This window comes from Sorex fumeus, unplaced genomic scaffold (genome assembly GCF_029834395.1).
Source record: "Sorex fumeus unplaced genomic scaffold, SorFum_2.1 ptg000164l, whole genome shotgun sequence".
Classification (NCBI taxonomy): domain Eukaryota; kingdom Metazoa; phylum Chordata; class Mammalia; order Eulipotyphla; family Soricidae; genus Sorex; species Sorex fumeus.
Genome location: NW_026606221.1, coordinates 87895 through 115327, shown reverse-complemented (window position 1 = coordinate 115327; position 27433 = coordinate 87895). Strand labels below are relative to the sequence as shown.

Below are 27433 nucleotides of genomic sequence, written 5' to 3'. Positions count from 1 at the left end.
ACACACGGAGCAGCCGCGGGCAGTGAAGCAGGCGGGAAAGCTCTGGAGAGAAACTAACCGCATCTGCCTGCCAACGCACAGGCCAGCCGCAGGGGAGGCAGCAGCCCGGGAGAGCGGCTCGGTCACGAGTGGGCGACAACGGAAAAAGCAGACCCTCCCGGCCCCCAGCTACCCTTCTTGCATGGAGCTGCAAACACCGCAGGAATTTGTGGGTGCCCGGAGGACGGACCCCTACCCTGGCGAGCCACACGGAAGAAACAGACGCGGTTTCCGTTTGTAAGTGTCTAAGGAAAATGCTCCGAGCAGCGCGCTGCCCAACAACAACAACAGCAACAACAACATAAAAACCACACCAACATGTCTCTCTCTCTCTCTAGGACTCTGGGCTTTGAGGCTTCATAGGCAGGCGACTCATTCCGCAGAGCTCATTTAGTGACCGGCGTCAAACGACGAGGGCGCGGGGGTGGAGGGGACGCTCTGAGACACTGTGTTCTCTCCGATGGAGACGACAGCCAACTGTAGAGCAGCCATTATCACGGAAACGTGCCACAGTCACCAGAGGACGCCGTTAGCGCCTGAGTCACCAACGGAACCAAGATCTGAACCAACTGCAATTTCGAAACTCACACGAGTCCCATCAGGGACACGTTTCCCTTGCTGCGGAAACGTCTTCTCTAAGGGATAACGTTCACGCGGACAAAACTCCTCTAACGGAACTGGCAAGAGGCGAAGCCCGAGAGAAGGAACCTGTCCTAAGGCCCTGGACTCCTGCCCAGGGCCATCCGTTTTGACAGGCATGCCCGGCAACACGAGAATCACCTGGAACCGAAGGCAGCTAGGAACCAAGTCTTGCCACTCCTGACACCGCGCGCCCACCTCTGCGACATGGAAGGCCCCTGAGCACCCGCAGGATGCAGGAGGCTGAGCACAGCGTGGCTTTCTCCGCTCCGAGTGGCCCGAGGCAGGCCACAGAGCACCCACTGTGTCCCGGGGAGAGTGGCATCTTTGTGGCCGGACCGTTCCTGCTGCGTGGCCCTGTTGAAGCCCAGTCCAGTGACAAAGGTCTCAGGAACGATCTGTGGGATCCTTCCCTGTGTGGAGAGGGGAGTGCGGGGGGCCAGGGTGGGGCTGCCTCCTGGCCCCGGGTCAGGGGAGGCAGACGCCCACCCGCCACCTAGGGCCTGGCCCAACGGGCTGTTTCCGTCAAGTAATAAGAGGCGCCACAACGCAGAGAGAATCATGCTCGACTGTGATGGTCCAAGCCCGCCACTTCAGACTCCAGCCCCGCCCAGGAGGGTGTGCAACGGGCCGGAGGCAGCATCCCACCCCCGCGAGGAGGCTCAGCGCGCTCCTCCTCTCCCTCCGCGTTGGCCGAGACGATCCCTAACTGCCTACACCCCCGACTCCCAGCCGGCCACTCCTGCTGCCCACTGGGGGGAGTGCTGCCCCGTCTCCGGCCCACCACTGTCGTTTCCCACACATCCCGCCTGGTTCCTGCGGCACACGCAGAGGTGCTGTGGGGGCCCCGCAGTGCAGGGACGGCCTGTTACCCATGGGGCCGTAGCTCCCGCCCGGGAGTGCTGAACTTTTCGCAGGGCGGGGGGCACACCCAATGGTGCCCAGCGCCCAGGGGACCACACGCAGGGCTGGGGGCAGACCAAGGGCTGCCAGGCGACCTCCCGGACTCTCTCGGCCCCAGCGACTCAGGACTGCGCCCCCTCCCGAAGAACAAGCTCCTGAATCTTAGGGACGCTCCAAGGAGTGCGCCACGTTCCAAGGGGAACGGAAGAGGACCAGGACGCAGCACAGGCGGCCAGTCTGACCCCTGGCACCGCACACGGGCCCAAGCAGCACCAAGGATGCCACCTCAGAGATGGTCCAAATGCCGCCCCCACCCCCCAGCCTGAAGAAAACATCTAACAAACCACGGACCCAATAAAACGGCGCTTTTTGTGAAAGCTCAGAACAAGACTCCTCACGCAAACTGAGTCGGCAGCGTTAGTCCTCGGGAGAGCCAGCCGTGCCACCCCCAGCCAGGTGACTTTCAGGGCAGAAAGGGACAGAAGCGCTCGGCCGCGCCGGCTTTGCTTGTGCTGTGACTGTCATGCAGGACACGCCGGCCGCCAGCCGGCTGGCCGCTCGGGCCCGTTACTTACATTGGTAACCAAAGTCTCTTCCATCTTTGCATTATTAGTGGCCACAGTGTTAGGCAGAGAAGAGGAAGGGATGGTATAGTCGGTTACAGACTCCTGTGGAGGAGCAACAGAGAACAACCGTTTGAAACCGAACCAAGGACTCGCTTTCTCACGCCGGCCTGAGACGCCAATCGACAAACGCCAAGACGACCCGATCTACTCAGGCAGACACGTCGGGCCGGCTCTCTCGGACCCTCAGCTCACGCTGCACGGCAGGGAACAGAACCGACAGCCTCTACTCGGCCCTGAGTGTTTGTGCTCCCGGCAGCCGACACGGGAAGGCAGATCATCAGGGCGGGCGCCCCGACGCCTGCTCCGCTCACACAGGCGCCTCCCCCCAGCCGTGCCGGGATCATGCCCAGGAGGTCTCACGGAGGCCAACGCACACGCGCTGCCCCCGAGCCCCATCCCGCAGCCTCCTGACGGACCATCTGTGAGGAAAACCTGCTGTCACCCAACGGAGCCCCGCAGTGCCCAGCAACGACATCATCATCTGACCAGACATCATCGTCATCATCATCATCAACTGGCCTCATGCTGGAAGCAAGTCGCAGCATCCAACTAGTTGGCAGACAGCGGCCTGACCGCCTGGCAGAATTCTCAGCACCAGGCAACGCACGGGCCCCTGGCCTCACCAGCCAACCGGAAAGGGAACGTGTCAGGCTCAGACTCAGAGAGCACAACCCCTCCACAGATCTACACACACACACACACACACACACACACACACACACACACACACACACACACACACCCCTTAGCACGGATACACACACACACACCCCCCTTAGCACGGATACACACACACACACACTCTGCCTAAGCCAAGTTATAAAACACCCCACCCCACACAGATCTACACACACGCACACGCGCACACACACACACACACACACACACACACACACACACTTTTAGGACGACCCCCCAGCCCCCCACAACAGATCTTCTCCCCTGCAGAAGTCCCACCCAGGAAGCCAGGCAGGGCCCCGCTCGTACCTTGGCGCTGGTGCCGTAGTCGGCAGCGGGAACGGCGATCATGGTCCCCAGCTCCGTGGGCATCTCGGGGACGGCTTTGGTTTCTTTCGTCATCGCCGGGTCCGAGCTGCGGGCGGGAGCCGGGCTGGGCTTCTCCTGCCCTTCCGGCTCGGCCGGCTGCGTGTCCTTCGCTTTCCGGTTCTTCAGCGAGCGCTCCTTGCCGATGGGGCCAGGCTTATGCTCCTTGTTCTCCACGGGACTCAGGTCCGGAAGCTGCATTCGACACCGGCGACAGGACGCGTCACGAGGCCGAGCGGCCTCGGAAGCTAGGGCCCCTCCAAAGGACAAACCGAGCTCCACCTCCTCCTCCCCGGCCCGCTACCTTCTGGGCTTTGATGGGGCCCGCCCGGGGCTGCTTCTGCCGCTGCTCTTTAGGCTCGGGGATCTTGTCCGAGCTCTTCTCCGAAAGCACAGGAACCATTTCGTTTTCGTTCCCGTTTGAGGCGGGCGCACCGAACTGAATCGTGTCGATTCCGATTTCGACACCACTTTCTTGACCGGTCTTTGTTCCCTAGGGAGAGAACGGCCAAGAGGCTGGTACCAGGCAAGTCCAAGTCTGACAAGATGATTTCCAGGACACGATTAGTCCCTTCTTTTCTCAGGGGCCACCAGCCCGGCTGCAACCAGTGACCCTCAGGAAGTGGGCAGGGCCTGGACATTTTCATGCATACGTATTTCAGTCTAATAGGAGGCCTGGGAGCAATCGACGCATCACCCGATATGAAATGGGGGGGGGGGGGGGAATTCTGTTTCAGCGGAGCCCCGAGCCCCGCTCGGGCCAGCGGGGCTTCCCATTAAGCACCAAGGAGCGGCGCCAGCACACAGCAGGAAGGCTGAGCCCCAGCATTTACACTCTGTTTACTGCCAGTGTCCCTGGGAATCCTGGCCTGGGCATCAGCTGTCGTGGCCGCAGGAGGCCCCAGACACGCCAGCAAGTCCCTCCTACCTCTGTAGACGCAGCCGAGGCGAAGGACGTCAGGGGCTTGTTCCAGGCACTGGCTGAAGGGGCTTGGGGTGGGCTGATGGGACCTACTGGAAAGGAAGGGTGACGGTTAAATCTCGATGGGGGGCGCCTGGCGGAGCCCCAGCGCCACCAAGAGTCACCCTGCTCGCTGTCCATGTGTGATCCCCGCCACCGAGCCGCACGTGCCCCAGAACAAAACCCAGCCCCAAAGCCTCCTAATCCACCCCGATTCATCCTTCCCTTAATGATAACCAGGCAGGACCACGACTTTCCTGGGGTCACACCAGGTGCAGACCAGTGACAGGCATTGATCACAGGTGGTCGCGGGTCAGGCTAGATCCTTAACCCCTGCACTCTCTCTCTGCCTGCCCCCCACCCCCGAAGCCGCTTCTCGCGACTCTTTCACCGTACAAGAAACACAACCCTGAACACTATATATTATCGATCTGTAACAACTTCATATTCAAAACTAAAACCATAAATATTACTTGAAAAAATAATTGGGGGGGAGAGGTGGAGGTGTCTTTCTGGGTCACCCCCGGCGATGCTCAGGAGTTCCTCCTGGCTCTGCACTCAGGAATTACTCCTGGCGGTGCTCGGGAGACCCTATGGGATGCCGGGGATCGAACCCGGGTCGGCCGCATGCAAGGCAAGCGCTTCCCTGCTATGCTATCGCTCCGGACCTCCATAAAAGTTACTTCAAGAAATACAACATCCTAGTTTTAGAAACAAGGGTCCGAAGACGGGCGGCCTAGAGGATTCCTAGCGCCCTTTCCTAGGAGGATGGTCAGGAGCAGGAAGAACCAGGCTGGCCGGGCACCCGGGTCCCGCGGGACGCGGCTTCTGTCCACACTTACATTTCTTGGAGATGTCGTTCAGCACAGCCGTGGGGGCCACCTTGCTGTCCCACAGCTCGGCGGCGAGAGTGCCGTGAGCCTGAGGGGTCTGGAGGGGCTTTCCCGCGGCCGCGAACTCCGTGCCGTTGGGGGCCTGGGCGGCCGGCAGCCGAATGGAGGGCGGCGGTGGCTTGGGGGGCTGCGTGGCGGCCGGCAGCGAGGCCTGCACGGGCTTGTGCACCTGGCCCTGAGCGGGGGCGGCTGCGGGGGCCGGGCTGGGGCTGGGCGCGGGCATGGGGATTGCAGCGGGGGCCAGCGCCGTGGAGGGGGCGGCGGCCGGGGCCGAGGGGGCCGGGGCGGCCGGGGCCGAGCCGGTGGGGGCCGAAGTGGACGTCGGTGCCAGGGCGGACGCGAGGACGGGCATTGAGGCCGCGGCCAAGATGGGCACAGGGGCCGGCGGGGAGGCCGCCGCCAGGGCGGGGGTCGGAGCCGGCACGGAAGCGATGGTGGGGGCCGTGGCCGAGGTGGCCGGGGGCGCGGGGGACGCAGGGGAGGCCGCGGCGGGCAGTGGGGCCGCTGAGGGGCCGGACGCCGGGGCCGGGACAGGGGCTGCGGGCGGCCCCGGCTGACTCCCCGTCGCCTGTTTCTTGGCAAATCGCGGCGGCAGCTTCGACGTCTGACTTCTCCCTTTTTCGCTTGCGTTCTTCTTGTTCCACACCTTGAAAAGCCGAGAGGGACTCTTCAAGTCCAGCGACCCAGGGGAAAGAAGCTGGTCCCGGCCCGCAAGACCGTTTTCTGCAATGCTGATTCCCAGGTGCCCAGGGCCTGTCCCCCTCCCAGCCAGGCGCCCGCCCCGGCACGGGCCGTGTGACCCCGGGTGTGGGTGGCCAGGGAACATCACCGGGCACGGCCGCAAGCGCTTTTAACAACTGTGCCCACAGAACGTTTTCTGAAAAGGCAGAGGCCGAGAGCGCGAGTCCGCTCCCCACCGGGGCGGCAATCCCGACTCCGCAAAGCTGAAAGGCCAAACCTGCACGATCTGTTCCTCCTTCTTCCGGCGTTCCTCATCCTGGAGGCGTTTCTGCTGTTTTTTGGACACCACTTCCGTGAAGCCGTCATCGTTCAGATTGGACTGGGGGTCTTCGACGACCGTGACTTCAGGGTGGTCGTCAATGATCACGACGCCTGCGGGAGGAGAAAGATCTGACACGATCCCTCCCGCTTCGAGGCCACAACGCCCATCCCAAAGCCGTGTCCCGTCACACGGCCACTCTCACCGTGAGAAGACCTGAGAACAAATCTGAGAAAGCCCCAGAACCATCTCGTCTGAATAATGCGCTTCTCCCCTGACTCGAGGGAAGTGTCCTGTTCCCGTGCCAACAGCTCATCCTTCCCCCTGCTCCGGAGAGCAAAGGCAGTCGGACCCGCCGTCCTCCACGTGGGCCTCCTTCCACCCAGGTGCTAGGATGGGAGAGAAGCGGAGACGCAGGTGCTAAGGGGAGGCCTGCAGGCGGCCAGGGCCCCCGGCCAGTGTCCCCAGTGTGGGAAAGCCACTTGCAGAGAGGGGAGGGGCTAGTCCTAACTTTCTACCACTGCCCCGAGCATGACAGCTGTGGTCTCCAAACCCAGGAAGCCCCCAGCACTGCCTCAGTGACCAACTCGCCTCTCGGACACCCCTGCTCAGCAATCTCTTCATTAAGAGACAATCTCTTCACCGCGTGACACTGGAGGCCCAGCAGGTAGGACATCGGGGCCCAGCCAGGAAGTTGGAGAAACGCTGTTTGAGACTATCAACGGCTGCTGAGAACGTCCCTGTTTGCAATCACGTTCTCCCCGTGTTTCCTTGGCAACGATGCTTCTGCAGTGCAGGGGCCACTGGGGCTCTGGACCGGGGAGGGCCACAGCTCACAGTCCTTCCCACCCAGCCTGAGGGCTCGCGAAGAGCCGGCGTTCTTCAGTCCGGTCCAGTCAGCCAACCGGACTCTCCCCAGCCTCTGGGCTTGCAGGTCCCACTTTCTTCTTCCGAAGACTCAGTTCCTCACGCCACCCAGCCCACAAGCTGACAGACAAACCCCGTGGAACCGGACACTTACTCGCATAGTTGTTGAGATCAAACTGCGACAGGGCATCCACTTTCTCCTTGGGCTTCTTGGGGCCGGGCTTGGGGTCCTCCCTCTTCTTCCCTGCAGACTCCTTGGCGCTCTTCTGCCCCGTACCGTTGGGGACCCCTTCCTGGTGGTGTGCAGAGGGGGTGCCGTTGGCGGGGTCGGCAGGGGGGGCGCCCGCAGGCTGGTCGTCCGAAGGCCTACGGAGCAAGGTGACACGTCACCCTCCATCCAGATGAGCCCAACCCCAAGAGTCAGAGGCATTTCATTCAGAACGGCGTCACTGAAACAAGCCCTCCAACACAGGGGACAGGCCAGTTTCCGGGCACTTTCCCCGGTGAGGTCACGCGTCCCCTGAAGGTCCTCAGGTATCTGTCTACCTCCCACGGCTGCGGTCCGCATAGCGGGACGTCCCACGAGCCGAGCGAGTCTGAAGAACAGCGGGAGGAAGCTGACCTGAGTCCCTGCACAAAGGGCCTCCTTGGCTCCAGGGCGGCAGGGCCCACCTCACAGGCCCCTGTGATCCCCAGCACCCAGTCCAGCCCAGGGTCCCCGAGGGTCAATGCCGGACGTGCGTCCCAGCAGCGTGTGACCCGAGCGGCTCAGGCTGAGGAGGCTGGGGGCATTAATGATCTACACTAGCCAGCACAGACAAAAACGAAGCGACAGCTCGATCCCCGCCCTGCGGGTCTGAGACCACGTTGGGTAACGACCACGGCCAGGGGTCACCTGCGGGCTGCAGAGCTTTGTGAAGGGAAACGAAGAGAAAAGAAAAGGCTCGGGGCGGGAGCGACAGCACAGTGGGGAGGGCGTTGGCCTGGCACGCAGCTGACCCGGGTTCAATCCCCGGCATCCCATAGGGTCCCCTGAGCACTGCCAGGAGAGATTCCTGAGTGCAGAGGAATCCCTGAGCATCGCCGGGCGTGACCCCAAAAGCCAAAAAGCCCCAAAACAAAAAAATAAATAAAACAAAGAGGGCTTCTCGGCAGCCAAGACCTCCCAGAGCTGACACTGCACGCAAGGGGCTTCCTCTGTTCCCGAGACCCCCCGCGAGGCCCCGGCCCGCACTCACCCTCGCTTCCCGGCCCTGGGCGGCGGCCCGCTCCTCCTCTCGTTTCGGGGGCCCGAGAAGTTGCGAGCGGCCTTGGGCGGGCCACCGTTGCCTCGGCGGTTCTGGCGGTCGGCGCCGGGCCTCTGGCTGGAGAAGCTCCTCTTGGCCAGCTCCCGCTTGGCGGTCAGCGCGCTCTCCCCGGCCTTGGCCGCTGCCTGCGCGCTCAGGTCGGCGTTTTTCTTCTCGTCCCGCTCCCGCCGCTCGTTGAAGTCGCTGCTCTCGGAGGCCGTCTCCCACTCCTCGTTGGCCTGGTCCGACGAGTTCTGGTTGGACAGGTCGGGTGTCTTGGTCCCGGAGGCCTCCCCGGAGGTGGCAGTGGCGCTGGCCGGCTCCGGGGCAGCCGTGCCAGGGGGGCCGCTGGAGGGCACGGGGGCCTCCCCGGGCTTGGCGGCCGCCTCCCTCTCCCGCAGCCGCCGGAAGCGCGGGGGCTTGTCCTGCCGCGGGGGCCGGGTGGGCCGCTGCCGTCGGGGCCGCTCTCGGGTCGGGTCGAACTTCCGCTCAAACTTGGGGGGCCGCTTGTCGGCGGGCAGGGGCAGGAAGTGCTCGTGCCGGCGGGGCGGGTCCCCGTCCTCCGGCTTCGGGCCCTCGGCCGGCCTGGGGGTCCACTGGCCATCGCGGTAGGCGGGCCGGCGCAGGGGGCCCGGGCGCGTGGGGCGGCCAGTGGGGTCGCGGCCGCCCCTCCGGAAGGTGCCACCGCGGCCCCTTCGCGTGGGCTCCCCCTTGGGCAGGAAGCCGGGCTTGGCCTTGTCCTCGTCGCGCACGCCAGGGAAGGGCTTGTCGGGCGGCCGGCCCTCGACGCGGGCGTGGCCGTCGGGCTTGAAGGCGGCCGGGGGCTTGGCGGGCTTCCGGCCCTCGGGCCGCTCCTCGCGGCGGGGCGCCTTGCCCTTGCCCGAGCTGTCCCTGTCGCTGGCGCTCTCGGGGACCTCGCTGTCCGTGTCCGTCTCGGACCCGCGCTGGCGCCGCCTCTTGGGGACCACCTCAAAGTCGGAGCTCTCGCTGCGCGTCTCGCTCTCCTCCCGCGGCCGCAGGGGGCCCGGGGGGCCGGGCTCGGGCCGGGGCTTGTGGTCGCGGTACGGGGGGAACTCCCGGGGGTGGCCCCGGCCCCCCCGGCCGCGGCCCCCGTAGGAGCCCCGGTAGCTGCGGCCCCTGGAGTAGTACTCGCCGCGCCCGCGGCCCCGGTAGCCCTGGTCGGGGGACCACTCCCTGTCGCGGGCGTCCTTCCAGTAGGTGCGCGGGGGCAGCGTCGCGTCCTTCCGCAGCACCGGCCGGGACTCGGGCCGCAGCCGCTCTGCCGTCGGTTCCTTGCCGCCCGCTTTCTCGGCGGGTTTCTCTTCCTTGGCCGCCGTGGCCGTGACCGTGGCCGTGGCCGCGGCCGCCGGCTGGCTCCCGCTTTTGGCCGCAGGCTCGGCCTCAACCGTGCTCGGGGTCTCCGGGGGCTTCTCGGGCTCCGGAGGGGGCTTGGGGGCGGCGGGGGCGGGCTCGGGAGCGGGCACCTTCTCGGGCTCAGGAGGCGGGCCGGCGGGCAGCGGCTCCTTCCTCTCGGGCTTCTCGGGCCGGGCGGCCTTCTCCGGGCCCCTGTCGGGCCGCTCCCCGTCCTTCTCCCGACGCTGCTCCCGCTCCTCCTTCATGTCCCGCAGCACCGGCTTCTTGATGGGCCCCGAGCGCCGCACGGGCCTGTCGCCGCCTTCGTCCCGCCGGCTGGCACCCGGCCGCGGGCCCCAGCGCGTCTCCGCCTTGGGCTTGTACGGCTTCTCGGGCTTCGGGCCCTCGGCCGCTCGCGGGTAGCCGTCCTTCCTCGGCCTCTCGTCCGGCCGCTCCGTGGGCTCTCGGCCTGGGGCCTTGGGGGCGCCCGCTGGCAGCTCCCCGCGTGGCTCCTCGGGCCGCTGCGCCGGGCTGGGCCCGTGGGAAACGCTCCTCTTGCGGGTGGGCTGGCTCTCGGGGGCCGGGGCCCGCTCTTCGGGGGCGGGAAGCGCCTTGGGGTCGGCTGCATCGGGGCCGGCGGGCTCGGCGACGGGGGCCCGCGCCTCTTCCACGGCTCTGCCAGCAGGCTCAGGGGCGTGCGGCTGGCCGGGCTCGCGGGCACCCTCGGCTTTCGGCGGGGCCTCCGCCTGCCCGTGAGCAACGGGGTATGCCGCGGCCATCTGGTCCTGCTCGGGTGCAGCTTCAGGCCTGTCACGGGGAAGGGGAGAGCAGAACCGTCAGGGCACAGTCCTTCCCAGGTCGCGCGCAGTTCAACGCAGAACAAAACCCAGCACCAGGGAGCAGCTCCCAGAGGCTGCGCCCTCCCCGAGAGTGGACACGCTGCGAGCAACGGCTGGACTCTGGGAGACAAGCACGACCACACAAACCTCCACTCGGACCTGGTGACAGACCCGGGCTGGCTCGGAACCGTGTGTGCGGTTCACTGCATCTAAACGCAGCTGAGCAACACTCGAGCGGCTAGAGACCCCGCGTGACTATCAGCCACCCAAGGGGACAGAGGCGTGCTGGACGCCAAGGGCCGAGTCACACACACAGCAGGACAAAACATCCCTGAGGTGGACAGATGGCGCTGCCACTCAAGAGGCAGCGAGTTTCCAAATAAACAAAAACGAAAACAAAAAACCCAAAAGGGTGGGAGGCTGGGAGACAGTCTGGGGGGAGGGTCCTTCCTTGCCTTGCGTGTAGCCAACCCGGGTTCAAGCCCCAGCACCCCAAGCGCTGCTGGGTATGGACCCGCCACCCCCCCCCAAAAAAAAAACTCAAAAAGAGGCATAAATTTTCCACTGTACAAAATGGGAAGGTGCGATGCTTTCTTTATAGTTATCGATACTGCACTGGAGGCGGAAATCGTCTCTGAAGGATGAACCGATTTTCCCTGCTTTAGTTGAAAAACAAAACAAAAAAATAGGAAAAGAAAAAAAGAAAAGAAAAAGGGACATTTTCTGGAGAAGTACGGCAGGTAAAGGGCCTTGCCCGCAAGCCCATCCGGGTTTGCGCCCAGGCACACCATAACGGGCCCTGAGCTCAGAGCCACACGCGGCCCTGGGCACTGCTGGGACGGCCCAGAAGCAAGGGAGGAAGGAAAGAAGGGAGGGAGGGACAGATTTTGTCATCAGGTCTCTGCCTTGCACACCTCTGACCGGGGTTTGATCCCCGACACCCCATAGGGGATCCCAAGCCCGGCCAGGAGTGAGCCCCGAGCACTGCAGAATGTGTCACCAGATGCGCCAAGGCTAGCGGCCCACCAGACGCTCCCAGACCCCCCCACCCCGTCACTGACCTTCCCTCCTGGGCTTCCTCCGGGGCCTTGGGGGCGGCGGCCGGCTGGGTCTCGGCGTGAGGGTAGGGCTCAGCGCCCCACGCCACCCGCGCCTCCGAGAGCGACACGGCTCGGTCCCGCGCTGAGCGAGCCATGTGTTCAAAGGACTCGGAGCCGCCCGGCGCGCCTTCCAGCTGATCCCGGCGCAGCAAGGGCTTCTGCGGAATCATACCTGCAACGCAAGGACAAGGGCGGGCGCATGAAGTAGGGCGGGAGTGGCTCGGGGCTCGAACCCTTGCCTCGGGCCTGAGGAGCTACTTGACTTCAGCTAACCTCAAAGAAAACCGCCCGGAGGTCCCCTGGGAAACGGAGGAGGACAGAAACGCTGGGGTCAACGGGTAAGATTCAAACGGCAGAACAAGGGACTTGGGGGAGGGCCCCAGAGGGAGGAGCCGGGCAGGAAGCGGAGCCTCACCGGGGTGGAGGGGCGGCATGTCCATGGCGGGCCTCCCGGACATCACCCGCGGGTCCATGTACGACTGCATCATGAGCCACCGGGGGTCGAAGCCCATGGAGGCCAGGTGCGGGGGGTGGGGCTGCATGGGCTGGTACAGGGGCCGGTGTGTGGGCGGGGGCACGGCGCCCCCCGACGGCGGGGAGGGCACCCCCTGCTGCTGCTGCCGCTGCTGCTGCTGCTTCAGCTGCTCCTGCAGAAGTGAAAAGGGCCCAGGGTCAGCCCCGGGACGCCAGTCAGCAGCCCCCCCCCCCACCCAGGGAGGACTGGGGCTGGAGTGACAGCACAGAGGAGAGGGCGTTGACCATGCACACGGCCGACCCGGGTTCGATTCCCAGCATCCCATAGGGTCCCCCGAGCACAGCCAGGAGTGATTCCTGAGTGAAGAGCCAGGAGTCAGCCCTGAGCATCGCCGGGTGGGACCCAAAAAGAAAAAAAAAAAACCCACAAACCCAAGAACTAAGGGCATGCTGCCTTATGTCTCATGCAAGCAGCCGCTCAATTCCCCACAAGATGGAGGGGCCGGAGCGACAGCCCCGCAGGGAGGGCGCCTGTCTCGGACAATAGCCAACCAGGTTCGATTCCCGGCATCCCATAAGGGTCCCCCGAGCACTGCCAGGAGTAACTCGTGAGTGCGCAGCCAGGGTGTGACCCCAGAACAAAACAAAAAGATGGAGACTAAGCGAGGCTGAGGCAAAAGAGGAATGGAAGTCCGTGGCTGAACAGGGGCCGGGACAATAGCATAGCGGGGACGGCGCATGACTCAGACACAGCCGACCCAGGTTCGATCCCCGGCATCCCCTAGGGTCCCCCAAGCACCGCCAGGAGTGATCCCCGAGTGCAGAGGCAGGAGGAAGCCCTGAGCACAGCCGGGTGTGGCCCAAAACAAAACAAGAAGATGGAGACTAAATGAGGCGGAGGAAAAAAGAGGATCCCAAGTCCTCGGTAAACGGAGACCGGCGGAAGAGCACAGTGGGCAGCCCTCCCCCCGCACGCTACAGGACCAAGTACGCCACGATCAAGGCGGGAAACACCCAACCACCCGCCAGCGTGAGAAGCTGCAGGGAGTCGGCACTGGGTGGACGGGCACCCGCCGGCTCTCCCAACCCCGCCACGCACACGGTAGGGGCCGTTACCTGCTGCCTCTGGAAGCGAGGCGGCAGCGACTTCTGGAACTGTTTGAAGTAACCCGACAGCACAGCGGGCCGAGGCTGGGCCCCCGGTTCCGGTTCCGCCTCGTGGGCCACCGGCGGGGTCTCCTTCTCTCCGCGACTGTCCTGTCTGGCGACAACAGGGCCATCCTCTGCCCAAAGACAAAGAAGGCTCATGGGTGATAAGGAAGAGGGTGTCTTCACTTCACACTTCACAGGGTGCTGGCCTGGCACGCGGCCAACCCGGATTCGCTCCCTGGCATCCCCTAGGGTCCCCCGAGCACCACCAGGAATGATCCCGGAGTGCAGAGCCGGGAGGAACCCCTGTGCATCGCCGGGTGTGACCCAAAAAGCAAAAACACACAAACCAACCAAACCAAACCAAAACCCCCAGTACCGCTCAAAACCAACGCATGCCAAGACACGCTACCTTTCTTGGCGCTGCCGTCACTTTCGGGTTTCTCCGCCGCAGGCTCTGCGGGCGGCTCCTCGGGCTCCGTCTTCTCCTGCGCCTGGTCCCCGTCCCTGTCCCTCTCCGGCTCCGCCTCCTTCTCCGGGTCTTTGGGCTTCGGCGGCTCCTTCTCCTGGTCCGGCGGCTGCTCCAGCTCCTTCTCCTTCTCTTGCCTCTTCTCCTTCTCTGCCTCCCGGGGCTTCTCCGGCTCCTTCTCGAGCTGCTCCTCCTTCTCCCGCTGCCTCTCGGGCTCCCTGTCTCGGGGCCCCTCCGGAGGCGGCGGGGGCGGGGGCGGCGGGGGTGGGGGCGGCGGCTGCTGCTGCTGCTGCTGCCTGTCCACGATGCCCAGCTTCTCGTCCAGCCGCTTCAGCTTCTCGGCACACGCCGCCTTCCTCTGCTCCTCCATCCTCCGCTCCTCCTCCTCGCGGCGCTTCCGAGCGCGCTCCACGGCGGCCGACAGCTCCGACTGCTGCCTCCTCCGCTGCTTCCAGATCTCGTCCTCGTCGGGGACCGGCTGCCGGGGGGGCAAGGGGCCCGGTCGCCCAGGGCCGGCCTGCCGGTCTGGCGGGGGAGGGTGCTGAAACGGGACGGCGAACGGTCAGGGAGTCCGAGAGACCTGCGCCCCCTCCCCGGCCCGCAAGGAGACCCGGACGCGGACAGGGAGGAGCCTCCCGCCGCCGGCTCTGGCCCAAACCCGGCATGGCAGTCACAGCCACGTTAGACAGGCGGGACACACTCCTGCCTAGAGGATCCCCCGAACCAAAGGTCCCCTAATCTTCACTGAGCACGCATCTGTGTACCGTGCTGGGCCTTACTGCCGGCCTGGGCTCGGGTCAGAACAATGACTGTCAACTTTCTCAACAGAACCATGTTAACACAGGAGATTCAGGCAGGAAGGCGGTGGCGGCGGGTGAAGAGAGATCCACCGGTTTCCAAGGCAACACAGGGGCCCGAGGAAATGGAGATGCAGTCACAGGGAAAAGCCAAGAGCCAGGGACAGGCGGCCAAACCCCCTTTAAGGAGCAGAAACCCTGCACAGGAACCAAGGGGACAAGGCACAGCCCCGCTGCCCAAGGTCTGGAGCACCTTCCTCCCCCGCACGCCAGCGACCAGGGAAATACGCTGGCAGGCCTCGCTACCGGCGGTCCGAGACCTCTGTCCCAACGAGCCCAGAGATGTGTCCTCGGGAGTGACCCGTGTTCACAATGAAAGCTTTGTGCCGGCTCCAGCACGCGGGCTCGCACGCCCTCCCCGTGGATGGACCCTGCCACTGCGTCTCCTCTTGACATCACGAACCTAACAGCTAAAGGTGGGCAGGCCAGAGTCTCCACCTAGGCATTGGTGGTCTTGAATAGCTGAGTCACAGGACGGAGAACAGAGAAATAGGAATCAAGGAAGGCTCCGTCTTGGAAGATGGGAAGAAACAGGACAAGTGCCAGGACAAACAGAAACAAGGAGACCAATCTGGGCTGGAGCGACAGCACAGCAGGGGAGGGTGTTTGACTTGCACACGGCCGACCGGGGCTCGAGCCCCAGCATCCTACGCGGTCCCCTGAGTACGGCCAGGAGTCACTCCTGAGCGCAGAGAGCCCTGGCCACTAGGAGGTGTGGCCCAAAAAGCCAAAACAGAACATCAAGCCAGGAAAGGGCAGAGGAGTCAAGACCTTAGGAACAGACTTCCAGGCTGCCCATCAGAGCCAGGCTGGGCTGCAAAGACGGCACGAAACGGGGTGGGTCAGCGCATGTTGCGTGCCCGGTTTGATCCCAACCTGTACCACATGGTGCCCTGAGCAGAGCTGGGCGTGGCAGCCCCTTCTCCCCCACACCCCCCGAACCCACGATGTGGCGTACCTGCTGTGCCAGCAACTTCGGAGGCGGAGGCAGGTGTGAAGACGGTCCCCGCTCCTGTTACAGGAAAAGCAGTTACTAAACCATCAGATCCGATCAACGAGAAACATTTCCAGAAGCCCTGACTGCTGGAACTCCAGGTTACAGAAAGCAAAATCTTTGTTCTTTTCTCTCTTAATAAATCGCATCCCCTACTACAGAGTAGCTCTGTGGCCTACAAAACGATCCCTTCGGTTTTGTCACGACAGAATCGCAAATGAGCTTTGGGCGCAGCAGAATTTCTAAACATCAGGAGTCTTGATAGTCCTTTATTCTCTCATAAGGGGGAGAACTAGCAATCCCCCTTTATTCCGGTTTTATATAAATACTGTTAGAAAAATATGTCAGAACGTACAAGGCGTCTCCTGCAGCGGCAAGCCAGCGCCCCCCGACCCGACACAACCCCGACCCAATCCTGTCCCATTTCAAAACCACCGCAAGCCTTGACAGGGCCAGAGGGACCGTCCGGGGGTAGGTGCTGGCCTGCACACAACCCCTGGCACCCTGTACGGTTTCCTGAAGCCCACCAGGAGCACAGCTGGGTGTGGCCCAAAAACAGCCCTCCACCCATAAACTCCCAAACTCGTACAGATTTGAATGCACCACGCTTTTCCATACCTTGGCCGACCATGTCCCCCTGTCCCTCCCTCCCACGAACTCGACGACTAAGGCCAAGCACCCTCGGCTGAGTGGACTGGCCCCTCAAGGGACACCACACTCCCTGACTTCTGACCAGGATCGAGGACACCTGTCTTCCACCCTAACAAAGGGTCAGATGGATCCTTTCCTTTCTCAACGCTGAGGTGTGACCTCTACTCAGAACACACAACTCTTCACATATGATAGAGAATAACAGAGACCGTATGATACAGTATCTAATAATTTCTCTTTTCACTTTGGTATGAATGACCAAGCTACTGTAACAGAAAAAAAAAGGGGGGGGTGGAGCCAGAGCACAGCAGGAGACGTTTGCCTTGCACCCTGCGACCCAGGCTCAACCCCCCAATCTCCGGCATCCCATATGGTCCCCTGAGGACCGCCAGGAGTGATTCCTTAGTGCAGAACCAGGAGGAACCCCCGAGCATCACCGGGTGTGGCCCAAAAAGGGGGTGGGGGCTGGGGGAGATTCAACAGAACTTTTTTGAAAAAGGCTCATTTTAGATTCTATCTGATAACACCGGCTATTGTCTGGATGATTTACGGATACACAATAAACCTGGTTCAGATTCGGCATCACCCAGGAAAAACCCTCCCGAGCGCCCTGCCCCCAACTGGTGGCTTTTTCTAAGCTGCCCTCCAACGTGGTGGATCGCAGGTGAGTCCACTAGTGTCCAACCCACCTGAGTGAAAGCGGGGCCTTTCCCGTAGGGCGCCTTGGTCGCCGAAGGCTGGGCGGGTGCCTGCGTTGACTTCGCGCTGCCGGCATCATCCGTCTCTTTGCGGTTTTCGTTGCTTTCTTCGGCTTTTGGAACTTGATCCTCGCTGAAGAAATCAAAATCGGGGAAGTAAGAATGTGGAAAGCGTGCACGGATGGAGAGGGACGGGTGTTCGATCACTGTACGGCGGAATCTCGAAGATGAAAGCTTTGTAGGAGACATTATTTTCTTAGGCCTTCACCAGGACAAACGGGACCGAGGCCCAGAACACATGCTGACTGCTCGGTGAGCTGTTCCCTCGGCACCTGTGTGGCTGTGTAAGGTGCGGGGGAAGCTGCCCGGTGAACAATCCCCGCAGGGCCCAAGACACAACTCAGCACCCAACTGTCTCATACGAACTGCATGTTGGACAAGCAGGCTTCCGACCACTAGAAGCCCACGATTTCTATCACCCCAGCCCTAGCGCAGGGGCAGGGGGGCATGGCCCCCGGGAGCCCGAGCACTGCCTGTAGCCCCCCACCCTCCAGAAGCCTAAGGGTCTCAGCCACACACAATGGGGCAACAGCAGGAGCAACAGAAGACTCTGTCCCGCGTCATTCTGCTCCGATACAAGAGCCGGGAACTGGAGGCACAGCACAGCGGGGAAGTGTTTCTTCCTTGGGCTGACCCGGGTTCAATCCCCGGCACCGAACCCGCCAGGAGTCAGCCCTGAGCACCGCCGGGTGTGACCCCTCCGGAAAAAAAAAAAGAAACAAACCAAAAACCCCTCCAAGAACAGTACTGAAAAGCCACAGAAAACCGCAGTTCAGAGCAGCGGCCAAGATGGGCACCACAGAGTCACAAGCGTGTCCAAGCCCCACCGTGGGGCCTGGGTTTCCACTTACAGGCCCCATAGTGCGGCCAGCATGAATCACAGTGAACTAAAGGACTGGCGAGCTGGAGCGATAGCACAGCGGGGAGGGCGTTTGCCCTGCACGCGGCCAACCCGGGTTCGATTCCCAGCATCCCTCATGGTTCCCTGAGCACCGCCAGGAGTAATACCTGAGTGCAGCGCCAGGAGGAACCCCTGTGCATCGCCGGGTGCGACCCAAAAAGAAAAAACAAAACAAACAAAAAGAACAAAAGGACTGGCAGAATCAGTGACTCAGTCACACCGCCCAGTGCTGCCAACACAGGCCAGGCCGGGCATGGGGCTCCGTGTCCTCCCCCCGTCTCCCATGAGGTGCCGGCACCCCAAGTCTAGCCTGCCCTCCCCCCATCGCCAAGAGCCTCGGCCAGCCACCCACCTGCCGCTCTCCTTCGGGCTGCTACTGCCCTGCTCGTCGTCGTCGCTGAAATTCAGCTGCTCCGTGTAATCCACCTCCATCTGCGCCCCTGCCAGACAAGCAGACCGCTCAGACGCCGCCCGGACGCCTCTGCGAGTGGCTCGCTCCCAGGGAACCCACCCTTACCTGCCCAGCCCTCGTCGGCCTCGGCGTCCAGGTTGTCGAACTTGTCCAGCTCTTTGAGCTCCGAGGCGCTGAGGATGGACGGGCGCTCCGGCTCCGCGGCCCAGGACGGGGGCGGGCCCCGGCCCCGAATGCCTCTGACGGGGAAAGCGGAAGGGAAAGGACTTCAGAGAGGGACTGGATGTCAGGGCTCCTACGCAGTGACAGCAAGTGCCTTGGGGCGGGGACTCGAATTCACGGACACGTAACCGTGAGACTTCACGGAATCCTGGCGTGGCTAGCAGCCGACATAGATTCATCCTCAACGCTTTAGGGTAAGAAAGACCATGCCGGGCAGGCATGAATGGTAGTTGGAAAATTCCAGCAAATCATAATGTCCCAAACTAGAGAGCGAGTATGGGGAAACTGCCTGCCTTGGAGGCAGGAGGACTGGTGGGGCGGGGGGGGATATATTGGAGACACTGGTCACTGGTGGTGGAAAATGGGCACTGGTGAAGGGATGGGTACTTGATCATTGTATAACTGAGACCCAAGCACAAAAACTTGTAAGTCTACAACTGTACCTCAAGATGTTTCATTGAAAAGAACAAAAAAACTAACTTAAGAACAACCAGGGTTGGGGACTGGAGCAATAGCACAGCGGGGAGGGCGTTTGCCTTGCATGCGGCCGACCCAGGTTCAATCCCCAGCATCCCTTATGGTCCCCCGAGCACCGCCAGGAGTGATTCCTGAGTGCATGAACCAGGAGTAAGTCCTGTGCATCGCCGGGTGAGACCCAAAAAACAATCCAAAAAAATCCAATAAATTAAATAAAGAAAAGAACAACCAGGGCCCTGGAGGAGACGCTGGTTCATGATGGGCAAGAAATACCAACTTAAGGGGGGGCAGTGGCAACAGCCCCCCGCCCCCCATAAGCATCCTCCACATGCCTCCCAGACGCCCGGCGCTAAATGGTCTTACTTGTTGGAGTCAGAGAGAGAAGGCGGAAACCTCATGGGACCATGGAGAGGAGGGTACGCCATCTTCGGGTATTGCTGGAACATCTGAAGGAGAAAACAAAAAGGGACCCAATTAGAAGGCCAACTGAAAAAAGAAAAAATTACCTGTCTTCAGCTGCCCCCTGATCCCCAACCTGTCTCAGACTGACCCCTGACCCCCAGAAAGCTGTCTGAAAGATCAGCTTCACCAGCTACCAAGCAGCTCACACAAAGCTAATGGTCTCTCAAGAAACATCCGTTTCTCTGTCCTCTGCATAATTTCCAAATGGGTTGAGAACAATAAAAAGGGCACTCAACCCACCACAACTTACAGAAAATACACAGGGGCCAGGAGGAGGCATGACATGAAGCTCTTAGTGGTGGGACTGGCTAAATTCAGGCCCAGAAACTCCCCGGTTCCAGTGTAACAGGTAAACACCAAGAAAACAAGAACCGGAGAAGCAGCTGACATCAACTAGGTCCTAGAGAGATCGGCGGATCATAATGGAAGGGACCCAAATATGAAACAAAAACACCTGGAGTTATTTAAAAAATTACTCCCAGGTACAATAATCACATTGTAGCTTTTCCCCAGACCTGAAATATCTCAGATGAAATAATGTGCTGGGAACTGCTTTAGCAGTGCAAGCTGGTGGAGGCAGTGAGATCAATTTGGCACGAACCGTCTGAGGATTCTGGTACGCAGGACCGGGGACAGCTGGCCCACCAGACCGATGTTTTGATTTCCTGTGTGCTTAAAAAGTATCAGCTGCGGGGCTGGAGTGATAGCACAGCGGGTAGGGCGTTTGCCTTGCACGCAGCCAACATGACCGACACAGGTTCAATTCCCAGCATCCCATATGGTCCCCCGAGCACCGCCAGGAGCAATTCCTGAGTGCATGAGCCAGGAGTAACCCCTGAGCATTGCTGGGTGTGACCCAAAAAGCAAAAAAGGGTCTCTGACAGACGCTCCTGAAGGCACCGCCTCGAACACAGAGGGGTAACCAGGGACAATAGTTCCCCTCACAGCTCCACCGGCAATTTCAAAAGCGAGTCCGTGACCTAGCGTGCAGTGTCCTTATAAGGTCACGAGAGAACGGAGAGGTCCAAAGAGGAGAAAGGAGAGCCCAGAGGACAGCCGGGAGAAGACAGAAGAGCACTCCTCTCTGCAGGGGTCCATCCAGGGGAGGAGTATAAATAGGACTCAGTGGTACCTAAAATATACCATGACCTCTCCAGGGACAAATGGAGAGGTTACTGGCGCCCGCTCGAGCAAATCGCCGATTAACGGGAAGTCAAGTGATCAAGTGACCTCTACTAAACGCAATGGGCTGGGATCACGGGTCACTTTCTGCATCCCTAACCGAGAAAACGCTTTTGCGACGCCTCCCTGCAGACCCCACACCCCTCCGCCTCTTCCTGAGAGATCCGGGCGAAGTCGCCGTCCCCGCTCACCAGGTTCCCGTAGGGCGGCATCCCGGCGCGGGCGCCCAGGCCTTGCTGGCCATTGAGCTTGGCCTGTGGGGGCCCGCAGGCGATGCGCTTCTCCACCACGCGCAGGATGTCGCTCTGCTCCGAGCTCGCGGCGGGGCTCTCCTCCGAGCCGGGGGCTTTTTCCTCTTGGTCAGACGCCGAGCCAGCGGCCTTCCCGCCGTCTCGCCAGCAGGAGACATCTGGTGCCAGAGACAGAGTCAGAGGAGGGGAAGGGAGAGAAAGCGTGGGGTGGGGGGCAACCAGGACACCAGGCCCTTTCCGGAAGACACCGAGGCTAGTCTAGGGTGTCCTCAAGGTTGCCGCGCAGCAGACACGGGCCCGGGAAAGGACTTCGTGTCACTGGGGAAGCACGCGGGACCAACAGGTCGACGGTGACCGGGCACCTGCCCTTCCCGACTTTCTCCCGGGGACTCAGCCCCGGGCCCTGCAGGGAGCTCAGAGGCAGCCCAGCAGGCCTCCTTGCACCGGTGACACGTCTGACCCCGGGATACCCTCCAAGAAACCCCAGTCCGTCCGGTCCAACTTGCTTTGCAGCAGCAGATAAGGGGAAATCGGAAGCAGCGGGCAGACCGCGGGGAAACCCCAGCGACTCACTCTGATGGGAAGGTCTGCCGCGAGCACTGCTCCCCACCGAGCGAGTCCTCGCCCACCCAGACCCTGGCCTCTCGGCAGGCACTATCCCCCTCACTGCCCAAACGGCCCCCGAGAGCATCTGCAGCTGACGCAAACCAAAAGCCATACCCTCAGAGTAGACTATCATTAAAAACAACAACAATATTAACGTGCAATAGGAAGCGGCCACCTGGGCGCAGGCCGGCAGGGGTTAAGGCGGGGCGGGCCAGTCTGCCCAAGTTCCCGGGTGCTGCGGGTGGGCCCCAGCCGGGCACGGCCCCCAGGACACACGCTTACTTGGAGGCCGCAGGCTGGGGCCAGGCCCATAGCTGTCGTCGCTCGCGTCTTTCTCTTTCTTCTCCTGGTCCCCGGCTGCCTGGAGGCTGGGGAATTCTTGCTGAAAGTGGCTGTTCACCTGGATGCCTACGGGGTCGATTTTGGAAAACAGAAATGCCATGACACTTCTGCGGAAGAGAACGCCAACAGCCCTCCCAGAACAGGGGTCTCTCCTCGGCCTGAAAATTTGGTTCACATTCCAATGACTACTCGTGTCCATCACTCATTTCCCAAGTCCGTCTCTCGGAGAGTTACTGAACAGCCATGAGGAGAGACCAGCTACTAGAGCTTCTGCCAGAAACGGCAGGTGCGGGCCTTCCACAGGCTCCCTTATTTAGTGATTTTTTTCTTGTTGGGTCCCACCCGGCGATGCGCAGGGGTTCCTCCTGGCTCTGTGCTCAGGAATCACTCCTGGTGGGCCTTGGGGGACCCTAGGGGATGCTGGGAATCGACGCCGGGTCGGCCACATGCCAGATCAACACCCTCCCCGCTGTGCTATCGCTCCGGCCCCTCGACATGCTTCTTTGTCTGAAATCTCACACTCCCCGTAGCACCAAATTCAACTTTATCAGGCACAGCGTTCATGAACGCCTACAGCAAGGACCGGGGAGGCTGAGAGCCCTTCCTTCAGCTTAACTGCTCAGACTGTACCTCACTGCTCACCCCTTACCCCGTCCCCCTGCCTGCCTGCCAGCCACTTCTCGACAGTAAAACAGCTGCTTTTATCAGTCTGAGGGCATGGGTGGGCATCCCCGTAGAACGTTTTACAATTTTCTACTTCTCAAGTGGGAAAATGAAATCTCGCGAGGGTGCCTCGGCCGTAGGCTCTGTCGGGACAAAGTCTCTTCCCTCCTAGGAGAGTCCGGCTGAGGAAGTCGGGCACTGATGGGGAGAATATGGTGTCTGGCCCTCAGCACCAAGACAGACGCCTCCAGGAGCTATTGCAAAGCTCCCAGAATGAGAATTGAGGGTGGCAGAGGGTCTCAAGGCTTCCTTCGGAGGCCCCTGTCAATGCACATCCACAGGGCGTGGGTTCCGACAGAATGATTTCACCCAGGGAATTCCTCAAACCTCTGACTAGGGCCTGGAAAACGGCCCCGGGCCACGCCCAGCCCCACCCCATCTCCTGCATGGCTGCTCAGTGACCACCAGGCCCGACCACCCCCCCAGCTAACGTCCACTTACCATCGCCTTGCCCACCTTGCTTGTTACTGGCCCAGGATTTGGGAGCAGGTGCTACTTCTGGGGGCGCTGGAGCCCCGGGTTTTGGCTGTGCTGGTGGAGCTTCTGGTGTTCTTTAAAAAAACACGAATCCATTATGTCAGACATTGCACACTTACAGAGACACCCTAGCAAGAGGCAAACCTGCGAATCATTGCGGGTGCAGCCGTGGCCTCCAAGACTCTTTCCCTCTGCAACATTCCTTCCGATTCATTAGCGCTATTTCTGGCCCCTTTCATTTTACCACCGAATGACCCAAGACGGCAGCTAGACAGCTTTACTTGTTTTCATTTGGGGGGGGAGGGGAAATCAGTGAATTTAGTGATCAAAAAATCTGTCTGAAAAGGCAAAAATTCCTCCTTAGAAATAACAAACTAGGGGTCACGGCAGAATGCGGAGCTGCGTGTACAAGCCCCCGAGACCACCCGAACTGGGGCAGGGCACACACACAGTCTGGACCCGAGGCAGCAAGGCCACGGCTCTGGGACCCCCCAAACCCCCGGCAACCAGGAGTTACGCTGCACTGCTTACGGTTAGGCAAAAAGACAATAATGACACGCCCCGTGCTGTCCCATGAGTGAAGGGGCCTTTTAAAAAGATCAACACTTTTACTCAATGCTCGGAATGGACTAACGCTTCAGAATGAAAAAGGGCAGTTAACAGACTCGTACACTGAGATCACTTATTACCACAACATAATTCCATAACTAAGAAGCAGAAGAAACAGGGCTTGCTAAGCTTTCGACAGTCAAATTTTCTAAGTAACGTTCCCAAATAGGAGTCGAGAATTTGACAATAAATAATAGGTCAAAAGTATCATTTAGTTGACGATGATAGGCAGAAAGTTAGGCAGTCAGCACCCAACTGCCTAACTCATCTTTAAAATTGCCCATACCGGGCTGGAGCACTTGCACGCGGCCAACCCAGGTTCAATTCCCAGCATCCCATAGGGTCCCCCGAGCACCACCAGGAGTAAGGTAAAGGTAAGGTAAAGGCCCTCCCGTTGATCGTCGATTTGCTCGAGCGGGCCCAGTAACGTCTCCATTGGAGACTTTGTTGTTACTGTGTCTGGCATATCGAATACTCTCGGTAGCTTGCCGGGCTCTCCGAGAGGGGCGGAGGAATTGAACTCGGGTCGGCCATGTTGGCCGCTTGTAAGGCAAACGCCCTACCGCTGTGCTATCGCTCCAGCCCCAGGAGTGATTCCCGAGTACAGAGCCAGGAATCAGCCCTGAGCATCGCTGGCTGTGATCCAAAAAGCAAAAAAAAAAAAAAAAAAAAAAAAAAAAAGAAAGAAAAACCAAAAACCTTCAGTGCTGCAGTAGAATCGTCCATTAGGAAACAGATGCCCTGGGCTGGGGCGATAGCACAGCAGAGAGGGGGTTTGCCTGGCATGCGGCCGACCCGGGTTCGATTCCTGGCATCCCATAGGGTCCCCCAAGCACTGCCAGGAGTAATTCCTGAGTGCAGAGCCAGGAGGAGCCCCTGAGCATCGCCGGGTGGGACCCAAAAAGAAAAAAAAAAAAAAAAAAAAGGCCCATACCTAAGAAACTCATTAGATTATAACCAGGTTCGCATGTTCCCTGGGACTCCGAAGTCCAAAGGTTTGCTGGACAATGGCTGAGGGGCCATTAATTATCTATTATCTCTCCCACCCCAGCTTCGCCGCAATTTCTTTTCCTGCATGAATCTTACGAGAGACAGTACAGTGGGCGCCTGCCTTGCTCATAGCAGGCTTGATCCCTGGCCATTCAGATGGTCCCCTGAGCACCTGATTCCCAAATGCAGAGCCATGAGTCACCTTTGAAGTCGCTGAACCCCCCCCCCCAACCCCAGAACAAATAATTCTTAAAAAAAAAAAAAAAAGATTTTTTTTTTAACTTTTTGGACCACACCCGGCAATGCACAGGGCTGTGCAATGTTCCTGGCTCTGCACTCAGGAATTACTCCTAGCGGTGCTCAGGGGACCATATGGGATGCTGGGAATCGAACCCAGGTCGTGCAAGGCCAACGCCCTACCTGCTGAGCTATCGCTCCAGCCCCTTTAAAAACAAATCTTCTAAAAAGATGCATTAGAGCAAAGGGAGTAGCTCAGACAGGGGCTGGAGCACGTGTTCCATGCACACGATGTCTGGGACTGATCCCCAATATTGCACTGTGTCCCCCCCCACCACTAGGAGGGACACCTAGGCACCAACCCTGTGGCAGGGCCCCCCAAACAAAACAATATATGAGGTTCAGCTCGCGTGAAGTAGGTGAAGAGATTCTCACACCACAGAAGCGACCCCAATGCACGAGCAGGACGCCGGGCCGGGCACTGAACTGGAGCCTGGCAGCAGCCAACGGGAGCCCCCACCTGCCGTGCGGGAACACCCACGCCAACCCGGACAAGGGAAGGAACCAAAGTCAGTCAGTACGTGCATCAAGAAGGTGAGCTGAGACCGACACTCACCCCTCAGCACAACCCTCAGCCCTGACAGCCCCTCAACCTGACAGTCACCCCCCACAGCCCCTCAGCCCTCACAGACACCCCCACGGCCCTCCGCCCCACGTTCCCAACGAAGAGAGGAAAGGGTTTTCCTCAGCGATGGACTCACTTTTCCTCTTCATGCTGCTCCTGCTTTGATGCCCAGCCAGTGCCATCTTTGGGGACAATGTTCACGTTGGGGTCGTTGCCTTTGTTCTCTGCTTTGAGGCTGGGCAGGTTGGCGGGGGGAGGCATTCGCCGCGAGATACCCACTTTCCCAAGACTCTGCAGTCCATGGCGAGCTGCAACTGAACATCAGTGGCGTTAACGGGGACCTTCCGACATACAGAGCGACAGGAAGCAGCCCCGAAGCCCCCCAGCCACTCTCCAGGAAAATGTTTCAGGAAAAGTGACTTGAGGGGGCTGGAGCGATAGCACAGCGGGGAGGGCATTTGCCTTGCAAGTGGCCGACCAGGGTTCAATCCCGGGCATCCTATAGGGTCCCCCGAGCACCGCCAGGAGGGATTCCTAAGTGCAGAGCCAGGAGCAACCCTGAGCATTGCTGTGTGTGACCCAAAAAGAAAAAAGAAAGTGCCGTGAGCTCAGTCAAGAGCCCTGTGCTCGAACCCACTGTCAGAACTTGATGAAACCGACTATGGGTGGGCACAGGGTCTGGGCAGGTGCACTACCCATGCAGGGGTCCACATCTCATCCTGGGCAAGGCACAGTCTCCGGGTCCCTAAGCACCACAGGGTATGGCCTGACAACCCCACAAGAAACGCCAGCAGGCCAGCACGTAGGTCAGGAGAGAAAAGACAAGGCCGAGGGCCCGCTCTACACTCGGGAGGCCCGGTCTGACCCGGCCCCTCCGAGCCTCGCCCACCACTGGGTGTGATCGCAAAGCCCTTGGAGAAAGAAAACGTCAATAACACTAGTTCTATAATTTTCTTAGGGAGCCTATCTCAAACAAACAAACAAACAAACAAAAAATAACCAAAACCATGCGCATAAATTTTGGTGGTGCTGGGGGTCAGACTCAAGAGTCTTGCACGTACCAGGCAAATGCCCAGGCTCTCAGTCGAGTGGCCAGGGCGTGGGTCAGCTGGCACTACCCCCTGAGCAACACGGCCTCCCTGACATAAAAGACCAGAGGGGCCCGGCCAGAGGGGCTCCGCTCGCCCCGCGGAAACATGTTTCTACCCATTTCTTGGGGTAAAGCAATTCAAAGGACCTTGGGCCAGCAGGACGGCGGGTCTCCCGAATAACGCGCACACGTCCAAGGCTTGCTGCTGGCCGGGAACGGCAGATGAGCAGAGGAGGCATCTACGGGCCGCCCAAGGGCCACCCCGCCCCCGCGGACAGACAGGATGCAAGCCTGGTGCAGTGACAAGCGCTGGTTTGATCACAGATCTGCCCCATTTCCAGCCGCGGTGACCCCCTAGCAAAGCCCCAGAAGCGCCAGCTGCCACCTGTGACCCGCATCTACTCACCTGTGGTCTTCTGGGTCTCCAGCGACTTCCCCTTGTACGTATTAAATAAACTGAGTGTCGCATACTTCTTCCCGTCCTTTGCTTTCGTGCTCTGGCCTGACTTCTCCGACATTTCGGTGGAAACTCATCGAGTCAAGAGCCGCCAGTCACACCCCTTCAAATCAATCTTTTACGAGGGCCTGAGGGGAGAAAATAAGAAGGAAGATTCACCTACCGGATGACGAGAAACACCCAGGGAACTCAAACAAATGGCCCCAAGGGGGAAGCGAAAACTCCCGACAATTATTCTTTACTGCCAGTAATTTCAGCCCTGCTTAATGCTCTCGAAATCCAACCCGACTAAAACCAGTCCAAATAGAGTAGCCCGCACTCCGCAAATACTCCCGATTTCCGACCACCAGGCGGTATCATGAACAGACTTGAACTCGGGCCGTGCTCAAACACAGCACCCTACTGAACAAAGCTTGCAACATCTTTCGGCCACACCCAGCGGTGCCTGGGGGACCCTATACAGTGACA

The 27433-nt window shown here is 60.7% G+C and overlaps 1 protein-coding gene across 1 annotated transcript in view; it reads right to left on the bottom strand.

Moving 5' to 3' along the window:
* PRRC2C (proline rich coiled-coil 2C) overlaps positions 1–27087 on the bottom strand; it is a 37670-nt gene extending 10583 nt beyond the window's left edge. Inside the window, exons 1-22 of the mRNA XM_056107394.1 lie at positions 26915–27087; positions 25555–25732; positions 22922–23031; positions 21698–21823; positions 20750–20967; positions 19278–19360; positions 18321–18454; positions 18156–18243; positions 16834–16975; positions 15458–15511; positions 13586–14183; positions 13141–13307; positions 11966–12197; positions 11512–11722; positions 8211–10418; positions 7127–7338; positions 6064–6218; positions 5055–5751; positions 4180–4265; positions 3556–3744; positions 3195–3446; positions 2157–2249 (exon numbers count right to left, since the gene is read on the bottom strand). Of these exons, the coding sequence (XP_055963369.1) occupies positions 2157–2249; positions 3195–3446; positions 3556–3744; positions 4180–4265; positions 5055–5751; positions 6064–6218; positions 7127–7338; positions 8211–10418; positions 11512–11722; positions 11966–12197; positions 13141–13307; positions 13586–14183; positions 15458–15511; positions 16834–16975; positions 18156–18243; positions 18321–18454; positions 19278–19360; positions 20750–20967; positions 21698–21823; positions 22922–23031; positions 25555–25732; positions 26915–27026 (6345 nt within the window). The 5' untranslated portion in view covers positions 27027–27087. The remainder of the gene's footprint in view (positions 1–2156; positions 2250–3194; positions 3447–3555; positions 3745–4179; positions 4266–5054; positions 5752–6063; positions 6219–7126; positions 7339–8210; positions 10419–11511; positions 11723–11965; positions 12198–13140; positions 13308–13585; positions 14184–15457; positions 15512–16833; positions 16976–18155; positions 18244–18320; positions 18455–19277; positions 19361–20749; positions 20968–21697; positions 21824–22921; positions 23032–25554; positions 25733–26914) is intronic.
* Between the last annotated feature and the right edge of the window lie 346 nt (positions 27088–27433).